Raw genomic sequence first — 18,065 nt, forward strand, 5'->3', positions numbered from 1 at the left:
GAATGCCTAAAAATTTCTTTTAAGAATCAATTTTTGTTTGAAATTGCATAACTTCTCATGTTACTAATATAAGTGTATATTTGAAAACATTAGCCTTTTTGCCATATTTACTAGTTTTCATTTTGTAGGAATTTGAAATTACTCTTGTCAAGAGAGAGGGTAGTTTAGGTTTCACTATTTCAAGGAAAGAAAAAACTGGGGATAATACTCCTGAAGGAATCTATGTTAAAGCGTTAGTGAGAGAACCAGCTGTTTCTGATGGCAGAATTCAACCTGGTGATAGGATTTTACAGGTAAATTGATAATTCTGTTGTTCATAATTTTACTAATTTTATAACTCTATAATTTTTACATATTTTAAGATCTCAAGGTTAGCATTCTATTTTTACCTTCTTGACTTGTAAGTCAATAATCCTATCATTTTTGTTATGAAATAGTTTTCACAAATTTGAACAAAAAGTCAGAAAAATTCACTGCAAGCTCTTGATTTAAATTCTAATTTGTAGAATAATAATAATTAAAAAAAAAGGGTATGAATCTTTTAAAAATTGCAATGTTAATACATAAATTACATTCATGTCTCAATTGTTCAGTGATTGATGTAATGATAATGCTACAAATAATGTCTTACCTGGCCTTTTTATTTGTAGTTTTCCTCTGTTTCTGCAAGATTTGAGATACTGTCAGCCAGGGGCGGCATTTCACCATTTTATTTGGGGGGTCGAGTTTCTTAAATATGTATAACCCCAAAGCGAAACCAAACACACATTAGCTAACAAGAAGTAGTCATAAAATCGGTTAAGTATGAATAAAATTAGTGTTTAGAAACAATTAAAATTTTGATTCATTGACTAAAAAGTTATCATACAAAACATCTCGCTACTAAAGTTTTTATACCTTTTGGAAAAGTTATAATGCATGATTTTTGGAATTCGGAAGAGCAGGGAATCGTGTTACTAATCTATCAGTGCCGAATGTCGTGCTGTTTTGCCAATTCAGCTAATTAGAAAAGGTATTTTTTCCCCCTTTGTGCTTCGAAAATATTTCTCTTACCTCCTGAGACATAAAAAAAAATCTTTCTCTACTAGCTGAGCTGATTATAATAGTTAAAAAATAATTGAAGTAACACAAAGTTATGTATGAAAACACTTTTTTCATCTTGCTCTTCAAAATCACCCAGGCTACTTCAAAAACTATGAGCGGCTTAAACTTTTCATCATTGAATAATCTAGGCGCTTTCAGCTTCAATGAGATAGCATCTGCTTCCAGCTCTGTTATTCACTATTCCAGACTTATGAGTCCATAACAAAGACGAAACTGCAGTCTCTGGATGTGAAAACCATTCTGTCGGTATATCGCTTGTAATTTTTCTTGCCTCATGCTAAAAATTTTACTCACAGTTGAAACTTTTTATATTTCGTTTTCAAAATCCAATCCAAAAAACCATAATCCCAGCCAACCATACAGAAAAATGATTATCATCAAATCTTGTGTTAATTTCATTCGAAACTGAATCTATTACTTCATACAAAATGTTCAAAAATCAATGTTTGACTTCACATCATCATGTGAATTTTTTTTTTCTTTGCGCCGTTTTAAAATTGGCTCGGAAGAAGAATTTGTTTTTTTTTTCTTGATTGATTGAAATATACATCTATAAAAAATCTATTTTCAGTTTCAATTTTAAATTGAACTGTGGTTTGAATAGTCGAGTAGCGGATTGAAGATATATATTTTGATAGAGTAAAGCATTTTTCAAAAATCTTTTCCCGATGCAAACAAATTGGATAAAAATTCAAACGAAGTCATCGATATAAAAATGGAGTTTGGTAAATTTGTTCCCTTAAGATCTCAGAAACTACCCGGCAGATTTGGCTGAAACTTTCACCGTTTGTTCAGTTTGGTATTGGGAAGGTTTATAGACCAGTTCGAAAAAAATCCGATTGATAGTTCCTTTTTTATTCTAATTTGTCCAAATTTTCGCACAAATGCCCCAATATGGGGGTAAAAAAAAGCAGGCACATATTAACATTATGTGTCTATCGAAAGCGCTAATTTTTCTGCTGAAGATAGCATCTGTTCGAAGTTTCTAAGTGGTATAAAAAACGAGTAATGAGCTTTTTTGTTCCCTGTTCGAAGGCTTTCATCAATTCAATTCATTATTTAGTGTATCATCTCAACTCCCAGTCGATAGCTAGAATTGTTGTATTGTTGAATATTTTTGTGTTTCGTCTGACTTTTTGAGGCTTTTCTCAAGTCAAATCTTAAAGTAACGTTTTTCCACAAGATTGGCTAAAAATAAATAGATCTGGCTGATCATTTTCCATTTAAATGGAACTTAAATGTAATTAACGGTTTTTTTATTTTCATTTATGCCGATTGGACACTTACTCGCTATCCGATCAATTAGCAGAAATATCGCGAAAATTTTTGCAGAAAGCTTCAGTAGCTGATGCGTTTGGTAGTTTTTCCAACTGTCGCTGTTTTTGAAGCCAAAGGCTACGTAATAATGTTTCTCAGCTTACACCATGAAACAAAATATCGCCAATCGAAGAATCTTTTTAAAAAACTTTTTTTATTTACTGTGTAAAATAATCCAGCAACTAAATAAGGCAAATCCATATAAAGAGCAAAATAACTTCCATAAATTTTTATTTTTGCACAATTTCAAACAATCGCCAAATTTTACTACTTATTTTGGAAACATTTTGGTTGAAACCGTATAGCGCCATTTTATTTTGACCAAAAGTATCTCTGCATCTGGCGACAATATTTGTATAATAAAAATTAGTAAGAGGGGGGAGTATTATCGAAGGTGTCCCAAAATGATTCTCGCAAATTTGGTAACATTTTAAACCGCACTAAGTGCCCACAATAATTGAAATTTCCCAAAAAAACTAAAGCAAGTGTAAGGGGAACACAGGCGGCTACATTTTTTAAAACAGTTCGTACACCAATAGCCATACAGAGAAGGTTTTAGATGTAAAAAAAAGTACTAACAGATAAATCTTTTTAAACATGTAAAGTTTAATTTCATATTTCGGAAATTCTTCAAATTTGTATACGCTTAAACGTTGTGCTTTCGTTTCTAAATGAATACTATTTTGTTCTTTATACTTATTGCTATTTTAGTTTTTTGAGTAAGGAAGAAGCTCGATTTTTAATCACGTCAAAAAGGTTTGTTTTAAATTCTTTCGCTTAAAACAGAAAACAAGGGCAAATAACGATTGTTTCTCGTAACTATTACATACCCGGGCAACGCCGGGTATTTTTGCTAGTACATGCTAAAAGGCATGAGCTTTTTCACCATTGAAAGAATCGTTTTGCAATTATTCTTCCAGTCGTCAAATCACTACTTTGAAGTTATAGGGAAATGTTTTTATCATTTAACTCTTAAAGATTATCTTGTGTCACTTCGCGATTGCATAATTATAGAGTTGGTTGATATGTCTTTTTTTTATTCAATAATCACATGCATTTTTAAGAAGTTTCTATGAAAGCATTATAATGTATTGAGCAGCTGAAACGTGTTTCTAGCAGAAGAAAGAGATGAACACTCATTAAATAAATATTCACTTAAAAAATTAGCGTAAAAGTGAATGTAAAATATCAAGGAATTTTCTTGTGAAAACCATACAGCCACACCACTTTTCACGAGACTCTCATATTGGACGTAATATCGTTACACTGGGCACACAAGTGTGAAATATTTAGCCTATATGAGGCAATGTCTTCTTTAGTTAAAATTAACCATGGTTCTCTATCAGTTTTCTATGTTCTGAAAAAGCCGAAAATACTTTATGAATTTCTAAGTTATCATCCAAATAACAAAAACCCCTTTTTCTAGTCTGAGAATGTGTCGAGTTTCATTAAATAGTTGCTGAGAACCAGCAAGATTTCCTTTAATGAACAATGAACATTGATTTCCGACTTACATAAATTGAATTCACCCATTTTCTATCTTTCTGCTCAAAAAATTTGGGGGTGCGACCGCCCCCTCTTGACCCCCCTATTTGCCGCCCCTGCTGTCAGCCCCGCTTAATCGAGTAACAGACAAACGAATACCCCACTTATACAAATAAAACCTCCCAGAACCCATAGATGCAATGTTAAAGATCCTCGCTTAATCAAATAATTTCCCTGGATAATACTGATAAGCTTTTGCAAATATATTTGCTGAGAAAAATTTTGAATAAATTAGAAATAAATTAACTAAAAGTTATTATTGATTTTAAAATATTTAATAATATTTTTCAGGCAAGAAAAACAGCATTCATATTTCATCAAAACATTTTCACTATTCTAATTTCTTTTGTGGTTGCCATTTCAAAAAAAAAAAAAAAATAGGTAGCGCTGTCTGTAGTAACTTAAATTAAATAACACAAAGAAATATACACATTTCAGATAGTATAATCAATTGAAAAATATAAAATGTAAAACATTGCAAACGAGGAGGAGAAAGAAAGGAGTTAGAAAAGTGTTCCCAAACAACCCATGAACACAACAAAAATTTTATAACTCAAGTTGTAAGTTAATTTTTGTAATTACTAATTCAATAAAACTTAAATTATACTAATATTATATTATTTATACTATTAAACTGTTTTGTTATTTTCTTAGCTTATTTCAAAAACTTTTTATTCATAACTTTAATTATTTCCTTGATATAGCTATTGATTTATTATTATTATTATTACATTTTAAGACTAATGTTGTCAATTTAGAAAGGTAAAGAAAATTTCCTCGCTTAATTAAATACCCCTTTTAATCGAATAATATTTCTTGGAACCAACGATATTCAATTAAGGAAGGCTGACAGTAAATTATTTTCAATCTTAGCAAATCTTTGATTGCTCATCCATTTGCAAAAAAAAGTAACAAAAACTGGTGGAACTGACAACTTTCTTTTTGCGTACACCTGAAACAAAATAGTGACCATTAATTAATTTATTTTTTCTGTATCAAACAAAGCATATTCCAACTTTCTCAACTAATTAGAACAGCAGACATAAGTGTTTCCATTTTAACTGAAAATCCTAGGCTTGACTCAGTTCAAGCCGGGAGCTAAAAAGAAAAACAAATACCACGAATTTGAAAGCATCTTTTGAAAGGTATAAAATTACCGTTTTGCAATGCTCAAGAGCTTCTTTGCACCTACAACTCTGCAAGTTAGTTTGAAACCTGGAAAAGGGGTGCTTTTTGTTCCAAACAGAACTTGTAACACATTCTTTCTAATTCACTATTTAAAACTTTGCGATGAAAAAAAAATGAGCATTCAGCATATATTGATCAGGAGGCAGAGCCCTTGTTTTGTAAATTCTCAGATTACCTTACTTAATGGAAGTTATTCTTGCGGAATTCATTAGCACTTTAAGAAGATTTCTTAAAATGCTACTGTTACACTTTCTAGCTAAATTATTAATTTATTTTTAGTAAATTATTTATTTAAAATATGAATTTATAATTACGATTAGTGATAAGTAATAAAAAAAAAGTGCTGCTTATCAAAAAAATATCTATCATTCTCTAATCAAATAATTTTTTAAAAATACCAACCTTAACTGCAGTCAGAATTTATAATCATAAGTAATATTGTTTATTGTAAAAAAAGTAATAAAAGTGAGTATATTAAGTTGCATTTTGTACTTAAAAATAAAGAGAACTGTTGAATTAATGAAATATATTTCTATGTAAATAAAATTCAAAATTGTATTTCTAGGTTAATGGAACCACTGTTTCCAGTATGTCTAATGCAGAGGCAATTGAATTCATTCGAAACACTCCAGACACAGTAACTTTGAAGCTTTTCCGTGAGGATCCTCCTCTTACTCCTGGCAACTTCGAAGATGAATATACTATAACGAAACCACTAAGATGGGAAGCAGTTGAACTGTTAAATGACAGAGTGAAACACAAAGAAGTAAATAATCCTGAGAATGGTAATCTCAATCGAAAGATCAAAAGAAAAATCGGGAGGCTCTCGAATGCGCCTAGCAGCTCTTCGACAGAAAGCACCAGTAGCTCCTCATCAAGTGGGCAGGAACATTTGATCGATGAAAGTTTGGATGAAAGCATGGAACTATGTGGAATGTCAGAAGAGTTATATATGGAGGGAGGAGGTCTTCAGCGAAATCAGAGACCTAAGTCTCTTGATGTACTTAACTCTTCAGAAAGAAAACGATTGACAGGATTTGGTAATGATGATAGTTTCCACCGGCAGTCCAGCGTAATGTGCCCAACTGTGGAAGTAAAAACTGGTGATAATAGCGAGAACGATTCCAATACCGGAAAAAAGGGTAAGAATTTATTGAAATGGAGAGGTCACACTTTGCCAGATTCTGAAGAATCTAGTAGTCCTGAAATTTTGTATGAAGTGTCAACAGATTCATTGGATAATCCAAGTAGTCAAGTGCTTACGTCATCCACAACTGCATGTGATGAAGAGGAGGACAGTGATGACAGACCAATACCTTTCCCTCGATCTACAAGTTATGCTAATGAATGGGTATGTATCATTTAACATTTTGTTTTACAATTAAATTATAATATGTATTTTACCAAATAACATATTTGAATAATATTCTCTATTGAAAAAAAAATACATTACAATTTATTTAAGGAGTTATCTAGTGTATAAGACTTTTTAGTTCAAACAATCAATCCTCTCCTAAGGATTTGAGGCATGCGAATGCATCTTTCCACCTTCATTAAAATGCAGTGTGTTTCAGCTGAAAAGTTAAAACACGAATTTTGTTACTCTCACAGTTAGTGTGAATTCTCCAATGTTTTTCAGATTGCAACATTGTTTTTTATGCCAAAGTAATGCAGCTTTGTTCTTTTTTGATAGTATAATGGCAGGGATTTGTCAATGGTTTTTTAGTGGAATCAATAGTTCAGATTCAATTTTAAATATGGAATGTTAGGTTTTTACCTTCTTAATAATTTACTGAAACATTAAATTATTTGTGGCCACTGAAATAGTTTGTATTTTATCTGTAAAAATGTACTAATTCTGTGTTTCAAAGAGATGAATGATTAGGTCTAATTTGAACCTCCCTCTATTTTACCTTGCAAACATTATTAATCCTTTTTTGTACAAATGCTATATTTTAAGACACTTTCAGTAAAGCAATTTGCTTTCAACAACAGAAATATAAATGTATTGTATGGATCTTTTTGTGAAACTCAAACACTTATTGGAATTTTTGTGCAGGTACACACGTTTGATGTGGATTTAGATAGAGGATGGCATGGTCGCCTTGGTTTTAGTCTTTGTGATCCTAAAGATGAGTCTCCTGAAAGCCCCAGAAATAAGCTGCCCATTGCCTGTGAAGTAAAAGCAGTTTATCCTGTCAGTATTGCAGACAAAGATGGAAGGATTAAAGTTGGAGACCGCTTGGTTGAGGTTTGTTGTTAAGCGAGTTAAAACTTAATTTTTATAACTCAGTTGCAAGTTTGTGAGTTACATAACTGATGATGAATGAACGGGTTTGTTAGAGTATGTTTGCACTAGTGATGTTCCGGGTATCCGTATCCGCGGATTGCCGAGGGAAAATAAAGATCCGTATCCGTTATTTTTTTGTCGGATCTTAAACGGATCATTTCTATTTTAAAATTTCTTAAATATTTGAGTAAAAAACTCTTAAATTCCGTTTAAATTAAGTTTTATTCCCTATTTAAATTATAAGGTATCATTTCAGAAGCCAATTTGTATCCCCCTCCCCCCCAAAGTTGCAAGCAAAAAGGAAGGGGAAATACGTTTTAAAAGTTTGTATCAGTGTGTCTTTTTGTGGCATCGTAGCTCCTAAACAGATGAACCGATTTTGATAGTTCATTTTTCGTTCAAAAGATGACTTGATCAAAAGTGTTCTTAGCTTTGGGCCTCGTTTTTGTAGAACTTTAATTACCGGAGATATTAATTAAAAACCGACTTAATGTTTTTCACAATTATGGTAGTAAAAATTTGCCCATAAGTTAAAAATGATGGTCCTAATTGAAAGAACGAAGTTTTCTGCCTTTGAGATTTATTTGAAACTTCTAACTTATATACAGTAGGAGCTATAATCTTGTTAAATAAATTTTAAATGCAACTCGAAACCTTTATACGCGTGATCGGTAGCGATTTCATAGCCGGAAGATAAGTCGCCAAGAGGGGGGGGGGGTGCTACACCCCCCAGTTTTTCAGAAGTGGAGCCGCCAATTTCATTTTAGCGATGAAAACGAACAAAGAGAAAGAGAAACTCTTCGTTGTTTTGGAAAATTAAATTAGTAATTATAAATGAACAATTGAAATAATGGTGACAAAAAGTTTTTTCTGTGAAATTTGAATAGGAAATGTAATTTTAAAATACAACTTAGGAACATTCCTGATTCTCTTTTATTAAGAGTATCGGAAATGTACGCTTCAAACATTTTTATTAAAGCAAAAGAAAAAAGGTATTCAGTACAGTACACTCTTCACTAGACCGCAGAATGGGTATGTCTGCCTAGTCGGAAACTATGGCTCGGCTCAAAGGAGGGAGGAAAGGCGACATGGTGCACGCTTTGTCTCTTGGTGACCCTGGTTATACAAAACTATGCTTCATGATTCTTCAGTTTAAAAAAATAAAATAAATAAAAACATAAATAAGTAGGACAGCTTCATTAGAACAGCCCATAGGATAGGGTTCGTCGAAACGTTCCCATATGTATTTTTTTTTTTGATGAAAAATATTGTCCTGAAAATCATTGCTAAGTGGAGAAAAATGTATGGGTCGCCTAAATAAATTTGAAATAGAGAGGAAAAATAATAATAATAACAGTTAAATGCAAAGCGAGATTCAGAGTATTGTAATGAATACTCACACCAAAAGTTCTAAATTTTTGATTGTAAAAATCGTAAGTAAATCATAGCTTGATCAAGAGATGCAGGTGGCATATTTAAAAAAAAATGAAGTGGAATAGAGACCTAAGGTATCGCAGAAAATTACCACATCTGTTCTAAATGTTAAAAGTCCTTTTTCCAAGGCCGCAAAACGCTTGTATTGCAAGAAAGCAAAAATATTAGGGGGGAAATTGAAAGTTTTGTTATGGAAAATCCAAGCAATGAATGGTGTTTGGCAAAAGAAAATTGTAAGAAAATATTACCACAATATGTTTATCAGTAATTAAAATTGACAATGAAGAGAGGAGAGACGTAGCCAAACTGAAAGGAAGAGTGGGGAACTCCAAACCCTTCTTTTTACGTCCCCAAAGCTGGCCTGGAAGCGAGTTATCAAAATTTAGGTTTTGAAAAAAATCCCGGAAAAATGTTCTCAAACCCCATTTTTTAGCCTAACGTCATTGAAGATGGCCTACACCATTTAGGACTGCAATTTCGAAAAACCATGAGAGTGCTCCCAATGTAACCTCCGAGAAACACCCTCTCAATTAATCATTCATCCTCATTCAAGGTCGAATAAATTTCGTCTTTTGTACTTTAACTTAAAAAAAAAACTCCCCGAGTTGTCCCGAAACTGTCGTCCTCCAAATATTACCGAAGATCCTCAAAAATTTCATTGTTAAGGCTTCAATTTAGAACATTTTTCAGGGGAGAGATCTCCAAAACCTTCTTCCCCTCTAACAGTATTAATAAATCGTCTGCGATTACTTCAATTGAATTTCAATTTTGAAAATTTGCCAGGGGAGGACTCCGAATCTCTTCACCCATTAACATTAACAAAAATCATCTAAAATCGCGGTTTCTACGGATCAAAATGTTTTTCGAGAGAATACCACTCTCTCTCTCTCTCGCCAACATCATCGAAAAATGTCTTAAATCTCGCTTTTAGTGCTTCAATTACGAAACATTTCTGGTCGCGAGCCCCTTCCAAACTCCCCCCCTCCCTTCCATCGAAGGTTGGCTTAAATTACGTTTTCGGAGCTTTGATTTCAAGAAACTGGCGGTGCACTGAATTTTAACAAAAAAAGTCTACAATTGCATTTTTAAGATTTCAAAATTTCAAAAAATTTCGGGGGGGGGCGCATCTTTCTTCCTCTTAATATCACCATAGATTGTCTAAAACTGCATTTTTCAAACTACAATTTCCAAATTTTTAACGGCGGAGAGCCCCCGGACCCCCCTTTACGTGTCACAATCACAAATAATTCACAATTGGGAATGCGTGCTTAAGTTTGCATTTTGAAAAACTATAGAACGATGACCCCGAGTCTCTTCCTCCCTTAACATCACCATAGATCGTCTAAAACTGTGTTTTTCAAAAAAAGTCTTGAAAATTCCCGATGGAGAGCCCCCGGACCCCCTCTTCTGAACATAATTAAATATAACGTACGGTTGTGTTGGGAACTTAAAATTGAAAAAAATATCGGGAGAGGCTATCTTGGAACTCCTCCCCCCCCCCCCCCCCCAAACTTAAAATATAGTTTAAAAACTGAGTTTTTATGTCTTCAAATTGCGAAAAAATGCAAGAAGGTAGCCCTCAGACACCCTCTAATTTGGATTGAATATTATCTTTACGATTATTTATATTGCTAGTACTAATGTCTAGTAATATGACTATACCTGCTAAACCAGAAACCAAATCTTCTCTCTCTCTCTCTGCATATTCGAGCATAGGCTTGAAAAAATTAAGGGACTGCCAAAAGCGCGCCCCTCCCTTCCCAGTTTTTTGAAATAGCGACGGCCCTGGTACTCTTTCCAAAATTTAATGACCGTGTCTCTTTTTCAATGAAAGGAGCATCACAGACGGCATGGAGTTGGTGTCCGTTTCAAAGCTGGATCAGACGATTTGATTTCTTTTCAATATCTTATATAAATTTTCTGGAAGTAGCACAATTCTGCATGATGAATACACGTGGCAGTGATGAGAGGGAGGGAGGTCAAAAATGTTTTATTAATTGTAATAATTCTGATCAGTATGCTCTACTCTTTCATTGATTCATTTGCACCTTGACAATCGTTAAGAACTAGTTTTGAAGTTTGCGAATTACATATTTTTTATCCCTCCAATCGACAATTTATATATTTTCTTCATTAACTAGCTTAAGCTTATAAAGAATTTTTCATTTCACTTTACTCCCATCTTCTCTACCATTTTTAAACTGATTATTTCAATTTATCATTAGATGATTTTTATTAAAACTTTCAGTGATGTTGGTTTTCGCTGATGGAAGTAGAACAGTCTGTTCTTAAGGTGTTTAAATTATTTTTCGTAAATCATATTTACTTTCTTCCATATCTGATATGTATAGAAGGATATTTGATTCGTTAAAATTCTCGAGATCTGATTTTCGATGTGTGCAGAATAGCTGAATCCATTTTTGAGGATTTCCGAAAAATATCTGTCATGTGATCCATCTTTTTTGGCTATGCGACTTCAATTTTGGAAAACTTCCAGGAGAGCTCCCCCACTGTAACTCCAGAATGACACCCTCTTTATCATTTAAGAGTCATCTAAAACCGCGTTTCTAGTAATGCAATTTTGAAAAATTTATAGGAGAGAGCCCCTGATTCTCCCCCTCCCCTTCTTTCCTTAACACAATCAAAGACAAGCCTAAAATTGCGTTTTTGGAGTATCGATTTCAAAAAAATGCCGGGGGAATTGCACCGAAATTCCTTCCACTAATATTATCAAGATATATCAAAACTGCTTTTCTAAAGCCACAAGTTCGGAAGTTTAAGAGAAGCGCTCCTCTCCCTCCTCCCCACTCTCGTCAACATTATTAAAAAGTCGTCTTAAATTTTTTTTTGGGTTTCAATATCAAGAAAATTCCGGGAGAGCTTCCGAAAACTCTTTTTCTAAACGTCACAAAGGTCGGCTACAATTGCGATTTTAGAACTTCAGTTTCAGAAAACTGCTTGTCCCCCAACCATAGATAGCGTTTTTAAGATTTTAATTTTGAAAATTTTCCAGGGGCGAGCCCTAGGATCTCTTCTTTCCTTAACATTACCACAGATACTCTAAAACTGCGTTTTTTTGAACTACAATTTTGAAAACAAAGGAAAGCCCTCCTTAACACAACGGTAGACTATTTACAATTGCACTTTTAAAGTTTCAATATTGAAAAATTACTGGGAAGGGGCCACCAAACCTTTTGTTCCCCTAACATCACCAGAGATCGTGTAAAACTGTGGCTTTAAAATTACAATTTCGAAAATTTTCCGGTGGAGAAACTCCCCGGACCCTATATCTAAGTGACAATAAATTTCCGTTTCACGGTTCATATTGTATACATCTAGTAATGACTCCATCCCAAGCAAAAAGTTGTCCCTGTAATTATTCATACGTTTAAAAAAAAATAATAATAAGGTGTAACAAAATTTAGGGGTACCCAAAACTTGTTTACTCAAGGTCCACGTTTTAAAATTCGGGAAGGCAAGGCAGGTCAACAATCCAACAAAATTTCAGTTCAAATGGTATTTGTTAGCGCTACCCCCCCCCCCCCCCCCCCCGTGAATTTGACTGGAAATTGCACATTCTAAAAACTGTTATGTTTAACCCAATTCGAAAGCGAGAAAAATTTTGGGGGGGATTTTGCGCCATTAAGCTTGGGGGGGATGGGCACCCCTGTCTCTCCCCCCTCCCTTTCTTGAATTTCTTTTCATTTTACTGAGAAATAAATAATGATAAAAATTGCATTTTTTCAGTTCATTATGCATATTATTGCGCAGAATACTATTTTCATATTCTTCTGTAAGCATGCAATTCCATGTTAAAGAGGAATTTGCATTTATGCCTTCATTTAAACAAAATTTGTTAACCATCTTTTTGTTATGTATGTGCCCATATGAGATTCAGTTCAAATTTTGCGCACTTTTTCTAGTTTTTTCTCTCTCTCCCCTTATGTGTATGTTATGTGATTTCTTTTAATATTTGGAAGCCTTATACTGATTTGTTAATGCATGATTATGTTAACAAAATAAAAGTTAAAAACTTAATTTTATATATGTAATTGATAAATCTTCGTGTATAAAGGATAAATCTGCAGAGTAATGTAAATATTGCTTAAATAATGCTGTAAATAAAGATTACTAAAACAAGCCATTAATATGGAAATATTATAATAGGCTTTAAACTCATTTTGTTAGAGAAGGGATGTGATTATTCTCAGCTCTATAGTTGAGAGGGGAAATGTATTTTAGGGGTTTAATAGGATAGGTGTAATGGTTGCTGGATTATTGTAAGGGAAAAAAAATGCCTTTGTCTTCTGTATTTTAAAAATCTTGCTTTTTTTCTTTCAAGGTGACTTGAAACCGTTTAATATTAAATTTGCATTATTTTTTGAATAATAAATAAAGTATTTTAAGGAAGCTCACCTTCCCTATTACTTAGGGCAGTGATTAACATTTAAAAAGAATATAAAGTTAATATTGTTTACTTAACATTTTCTTTATAAATTTGCATGTTTCTTGTTCTTTTCCGCTTGTTTTTAGCTGTGTGAAGTAATCCAACAAATGGCTTGTGCTTTTGAAAATTCACTTAATGTTTACACCTTATTGTTCTTCTAGGTGAATCGAGAATGCATGCTGAGAAAACCAGCAAGTGAAGTGATTGATATTTTGAGGAAAACCAGAGGTGTTATCAGAATGGTTTTTTGCAGGTATTTTATTTTCTTAATTCAGAAGTTTTCCAAACAATCGATCATGCCCGAAATGAGGTTGCAAGAAATTATTTTAGTTTTTCCAGGTGGACAAAATGATTTAAAAAGCATTTAGTAAATAGATAAAAATACATTATTGGCAACCTTTTTTTTTTCAGAAAAAAAAATATATATGTAGATTTTCATAGTAAAATTTTATCAAATTCTAGAGAGATTACTAGATTTTTAGAAAAAGGATTTCAAAGAGATCGATTGTTAGTCATATAAAAGTCCTTTGCTATTTGACTATTTCAAATTTGGTACAATCAGCATTTAGACATTTTTGATTTTTTTAAAAATCTGTTTTATTTACTGGGAAAACTAGTGCTGTTACATATTTATTCGCACACCACCAGTCTGTAAGTTGTTTAATAGTTGAAAAAAATGAATCACTGGATCAAAATGTTTTAAGACTGTTTCTTTAAGTTATTGAAAAGATATTTCCTATAATCTTTTCGGAAATATATTTTTTATGGTTTTTGTAACATTTTGATGACTGAAGTGTATATTCGTACATTTTTCAGGTTAATTCAAAGACCATGATCTTGAAATTATCTCATGCCTTCTAGTCACTAATAGAAGTTAGTCATTCGAAAGCCATAGATCATCAAATTGAATCCATTTGAAGTTGAGAGTTATTGTAATATCTTACAAATTGCATGGTTGTACATTGCTTCATCATCATCTATTGCCATTTAAGAGTTGTCTCAGAGTAATTTATATTTTACACTTGTTTTGATTAGTGATGTGATCAATTTTCAGTATTATCCGTTGTAATTTACACATTATATGTATCTTGTTTAACATTTTTTTTCTCTCACTAGAATTAAATTTCCTCTTTATCATATGTGGTGCACAATGCTTTACTGATTCATGTTATGTTGCATGATAACATGATTTTTTTTTTATAATTTAACCTTCAACTTTAAAGTGATTTTTCAGTGCACTACTATATTATCTACTCAAAAGTTACTCTCTCCCTTTTTTTCTATTCAGTATCATTTTAGTTTATTTTTGATATATTTAAATCAATGTTCTGTTCAAATAATCAACATTTTAATATCCAAAGATTTCTCCCCCAATTCCGCACTGTAACTCATGGGAGCTAACATCGACCTGTCTGTTCTCTGTTAAATTAAGCATAATACAGTATCTTTAGATTATATTGTAGATCGTTAAATGGCTCTTCACATACACCAATATTTTTCCTCTTGGGGCTGGGGATAGAAACATTCTTCTTGTAATATTTAACCACCACTAAAGTTATAAAAAAAAATGTCTTTAGTTTTTTTAAAGGAAGAGAGTGTTCGATCACTGATTTCTAGTAAACAACTATTTTGAAATGGTACTAAAAAGGGAATGTTTCTATTCCCTTTTGTCTAACAAACAAAGTAATAAATCTTCAGCTTTCTTTTTCATTTCACACATAGGCTTCTTATCTGTAGAGAAGAAGAGCAAATGTTTAGAGCATTTGAATGTAACTTTCTCTTATGGCTGATTCCCCCTTTTTCCCCCTCTCAACAAATGCCATATAACAATAGGTTACTGTGTAATGCTTTCATTATATCATTGCATTTATACTGTAATGTGTTCTACTCATAAATTATCTTATCGCCATAGACCTCTAAATGCATTTTAAGAAATCAAATCTCATGATAATTGCTGTGACTCTCTTATATACAAAAATTGATACATAGAATTTAAGTGTTCAATATTTTAAAAAATAATTAAAATGATAAAGGAATGAACTATGATATTTTTGGTAATTCTTTCTAATGTGCTTGTATTTATTTAAGATATTCTTCCTATGTAGGAAGCTTAGTTTGTTTAGGTTTTACTAAAATGCATTTAGTATTTGATTCATGTGTTTACGCAAAACGTCCGTCCAAATAAACACTTGCTTAGCTTAGAGCTTAAAGTAGAAATTTAACATTCCATCCAAAGAAAATTGCATTTATATATATTTGATATTAAAGTTATTAGGTGAATCTTTTCATCTTCAGTGTTTTGTATTTCATGGAATTTCCCATAGAATGAAAAGATTTAGGATACTGTTGACTTTACTTTGTTACCATTACTTTTTCATAAATGATTTGTTTTAAAATATTAGTAGTACTATTTGTGAATTTTATAAATTATGAAATGAAATACTCCTTTTAAGTTCCTTCTCTTCTGCTTATACATGTAATTTTATTTAGAACATCAGCTGTTTCCTATTTTTATTTGCTGTTTGTTGAATTCTCATTTTAATATTAATCAAACATCTCATATTTTGATATTTTCAAGTGAATTGTATTTTTTAATGTTTAATTGTATTTAATAAATTCTTAACCAGATTGAAAATTTCACACAGCTTCAGAAATAAATATACATAACCCGTCATCATTATTTTGTATTTTTTTCAATTTTTATCAATAACATTATTTTTATTACATACTAGGTGTAAGTAATATCACAAAGTATTTGTATGATAAACAATCACAATGGTACTTACTTGAAAAGGTTTCGGGTGTGACATTGAAAATCTAGTAAATCTTCTCATTGCCTCCATAAGCAAGAATAATATTATAATATCTTCTTTTTGCCAGCAAGATAATTCTTATGACAGAATATACAGAAATGATTCTGCCGATAAGAATTACCCAGCTAATTCGTATAGATGCTACGCTGTAGTTCCTAGCATGTTTAAAATCGCTTTTTTTTTCCAGTGCATGATGGTCCTACATAAAAAAGAGGCTCATTCGTTTCGCGCGATTATCAATGATTTACGTAGCTTTGTTCAATTTCGAAGTTACACTTTGAAATTCACTTCATCAAAACAATATTAATAAATATATTAATTGTGATTCTTGGATTTCAAAATAAAATCCCTATTTTTCGAAGGCTTTCCTCCATTCAAATTATTATTCAGTGCTTCATGTCAACTTTCTGTAACAATGCTTTTATTAAAATTTGTAGTTTTTATCGTGAAGAAAATCGTTAAATAAAAGATTTGTTGCCTTTTTTTCTCAAATGTAAACAATTTTTTTTTTGGGACTTTTCCTGAAATGCGGGGGGTAAATGTTAACTTTTTGGTTATTTTCCAAAATTTTACTGTTTTTACTGTTCCTGCCTTCTACTCTCCTTACACAAACTAGATTGTATACTTAACAATTTTCGGAAAACAGTCTTGAAAATAAGGATAGTATTATTGTTATCCTGATTGTAAAATTTATTTCACAAATCAATGGCCCACACTCCCACACTAATCATTCGCCACCAAGCCAAAGGTGATAACATTGTAAATTCGGCCAAACTAACTGTCATTTAACAAATCTGTATTGGCGAACAGAACATTCTGAAATTTCCACACACATACACACAAAATTTTCATCTTGATGCTCAAAGTCCTTGTATATTTCTGGTGTTGGTGACTTTTCTCAATATCCCAACTTTTGCAAATGCAAACCTTTGCGATAATAAAAATGTAATAAAATTTAGCATAACATTTTTATTTCCAATGAAGCACGCGGTATAGACGTTATCCTTACTCTGTTTTGCATAACATAGGGATGAAAAATTTGAATCATCTTTCAAAAAAGGAAAAAAAAATGAGCTCTACCCTCTATTGAAATATCACTAGAGAATAGAATTTGGCATCTCGTTGAAAATGAAGAGCTGTATTTAATGAATTAATTCTTTCTCTTTGACTCTCATAAAAATTTCACTTTTAAGTGAAACCATTTTACTGAACAGATTGAGGTATCATTGTTTATTGAACATGCAGATGTTGCTGAAATAACAGGTTTAACACTAAAAAAGTTGCACTTTTTTTTAAAGCATTCGTCGAAATGTTACAATGCAAAACTCTGCTGAATGTATAATGTTCCCTGAAATGCATTGCCTTTGTCTGTGATTGAAGTATTAGTACAATAAAAATTTTACATATCATGACTATGTTTTTATCATTTTCATCTATGAAATACATAATTCTCAAACATAAAATATGCATGGTTTGGTTATTCATATCAGAAGAAAAAATATTTGGGTTGGATTGGAGTAAATGGAAACGATCTCTATTACTGCACTTGTGATAAGTTTTGTGACTAAACTGTAGGTGAATTAAGACTAAGTAATATATGGAAGAGATTTTACAAATTCATATGTGCCCTCCCCCCTTTATCCTGTATTTTTTATGTACTTATAAAATATTAAAAATCATGATATGATTGTTTGCTATCATACTGTTTTTGAGCAATCACAGTTGCTTATTGTTCTCACTTCACCATCCTTGGCGTTTGGTTCCTTTTTCAGCTTGGACCAGGGGCCTCTGCAGCATCACCGCCCACATCTGGTCCTGAGCACTGTCCCCCGGAATCCGCTGCTCCTGGTCGGTGGTGTCCATGTCCTACAAACACGCACGCTCATACACATGCACACTCTCACACATACAAACTCACGCACACACA

General features: G+C 32.3%; 1 protein-coding gene across 1 annotated transcript in view; it reads left to right on the top strand.

The window, feature by feature from the left end:
* The window catches only part of LOC129226854 (multiple PDZ domain protein-like), a 128,729-nt gene extending 112,090 nt beyond the window's left edge, over positions 1-16,639 (top strand). The window contains exons 13-17 of the mRNA XM_054861484.1: positions 129-293; positions 5,720-6,505; positions 7,214-7,405; positions 13,487-13,578; positions 14,142-16,639. Coding sequence (XP_054717459.1) covers positions 129-293; positions 5,720-6,505; positions 7,214-7,405; positions 13,487-13,578; positions 14,142-14,160 — 1,254 coding nt within the window. The 3' untranslated portion in view covers positions 14,161-16,639. The remainder of the gene's footprint in view (positions 1-128; positions 294-5,719; positions 6,506-7,213; positions 7,406-13,486; positions 13,579-14,141) is intronic.
* Positions 16,640-18,065: the final 1,426 nt, after the last annotated feature.

The sequence above is a fragment of the Uloborus diversus genome, chromosome 7, assembly GCF_026930045.1.
Source record: "Uloborus diversus isolate 005 chromosome 7, Udiv.v.3.1, whole genome shotgun sequence".
Classification (NCBI taxonomy): domain Eukaryota; kingdom Metazoa; phylum Arthropoda; class Arachnida; order Araneae; family Uloboridae; genus Uloborus; species Uloborus diversus.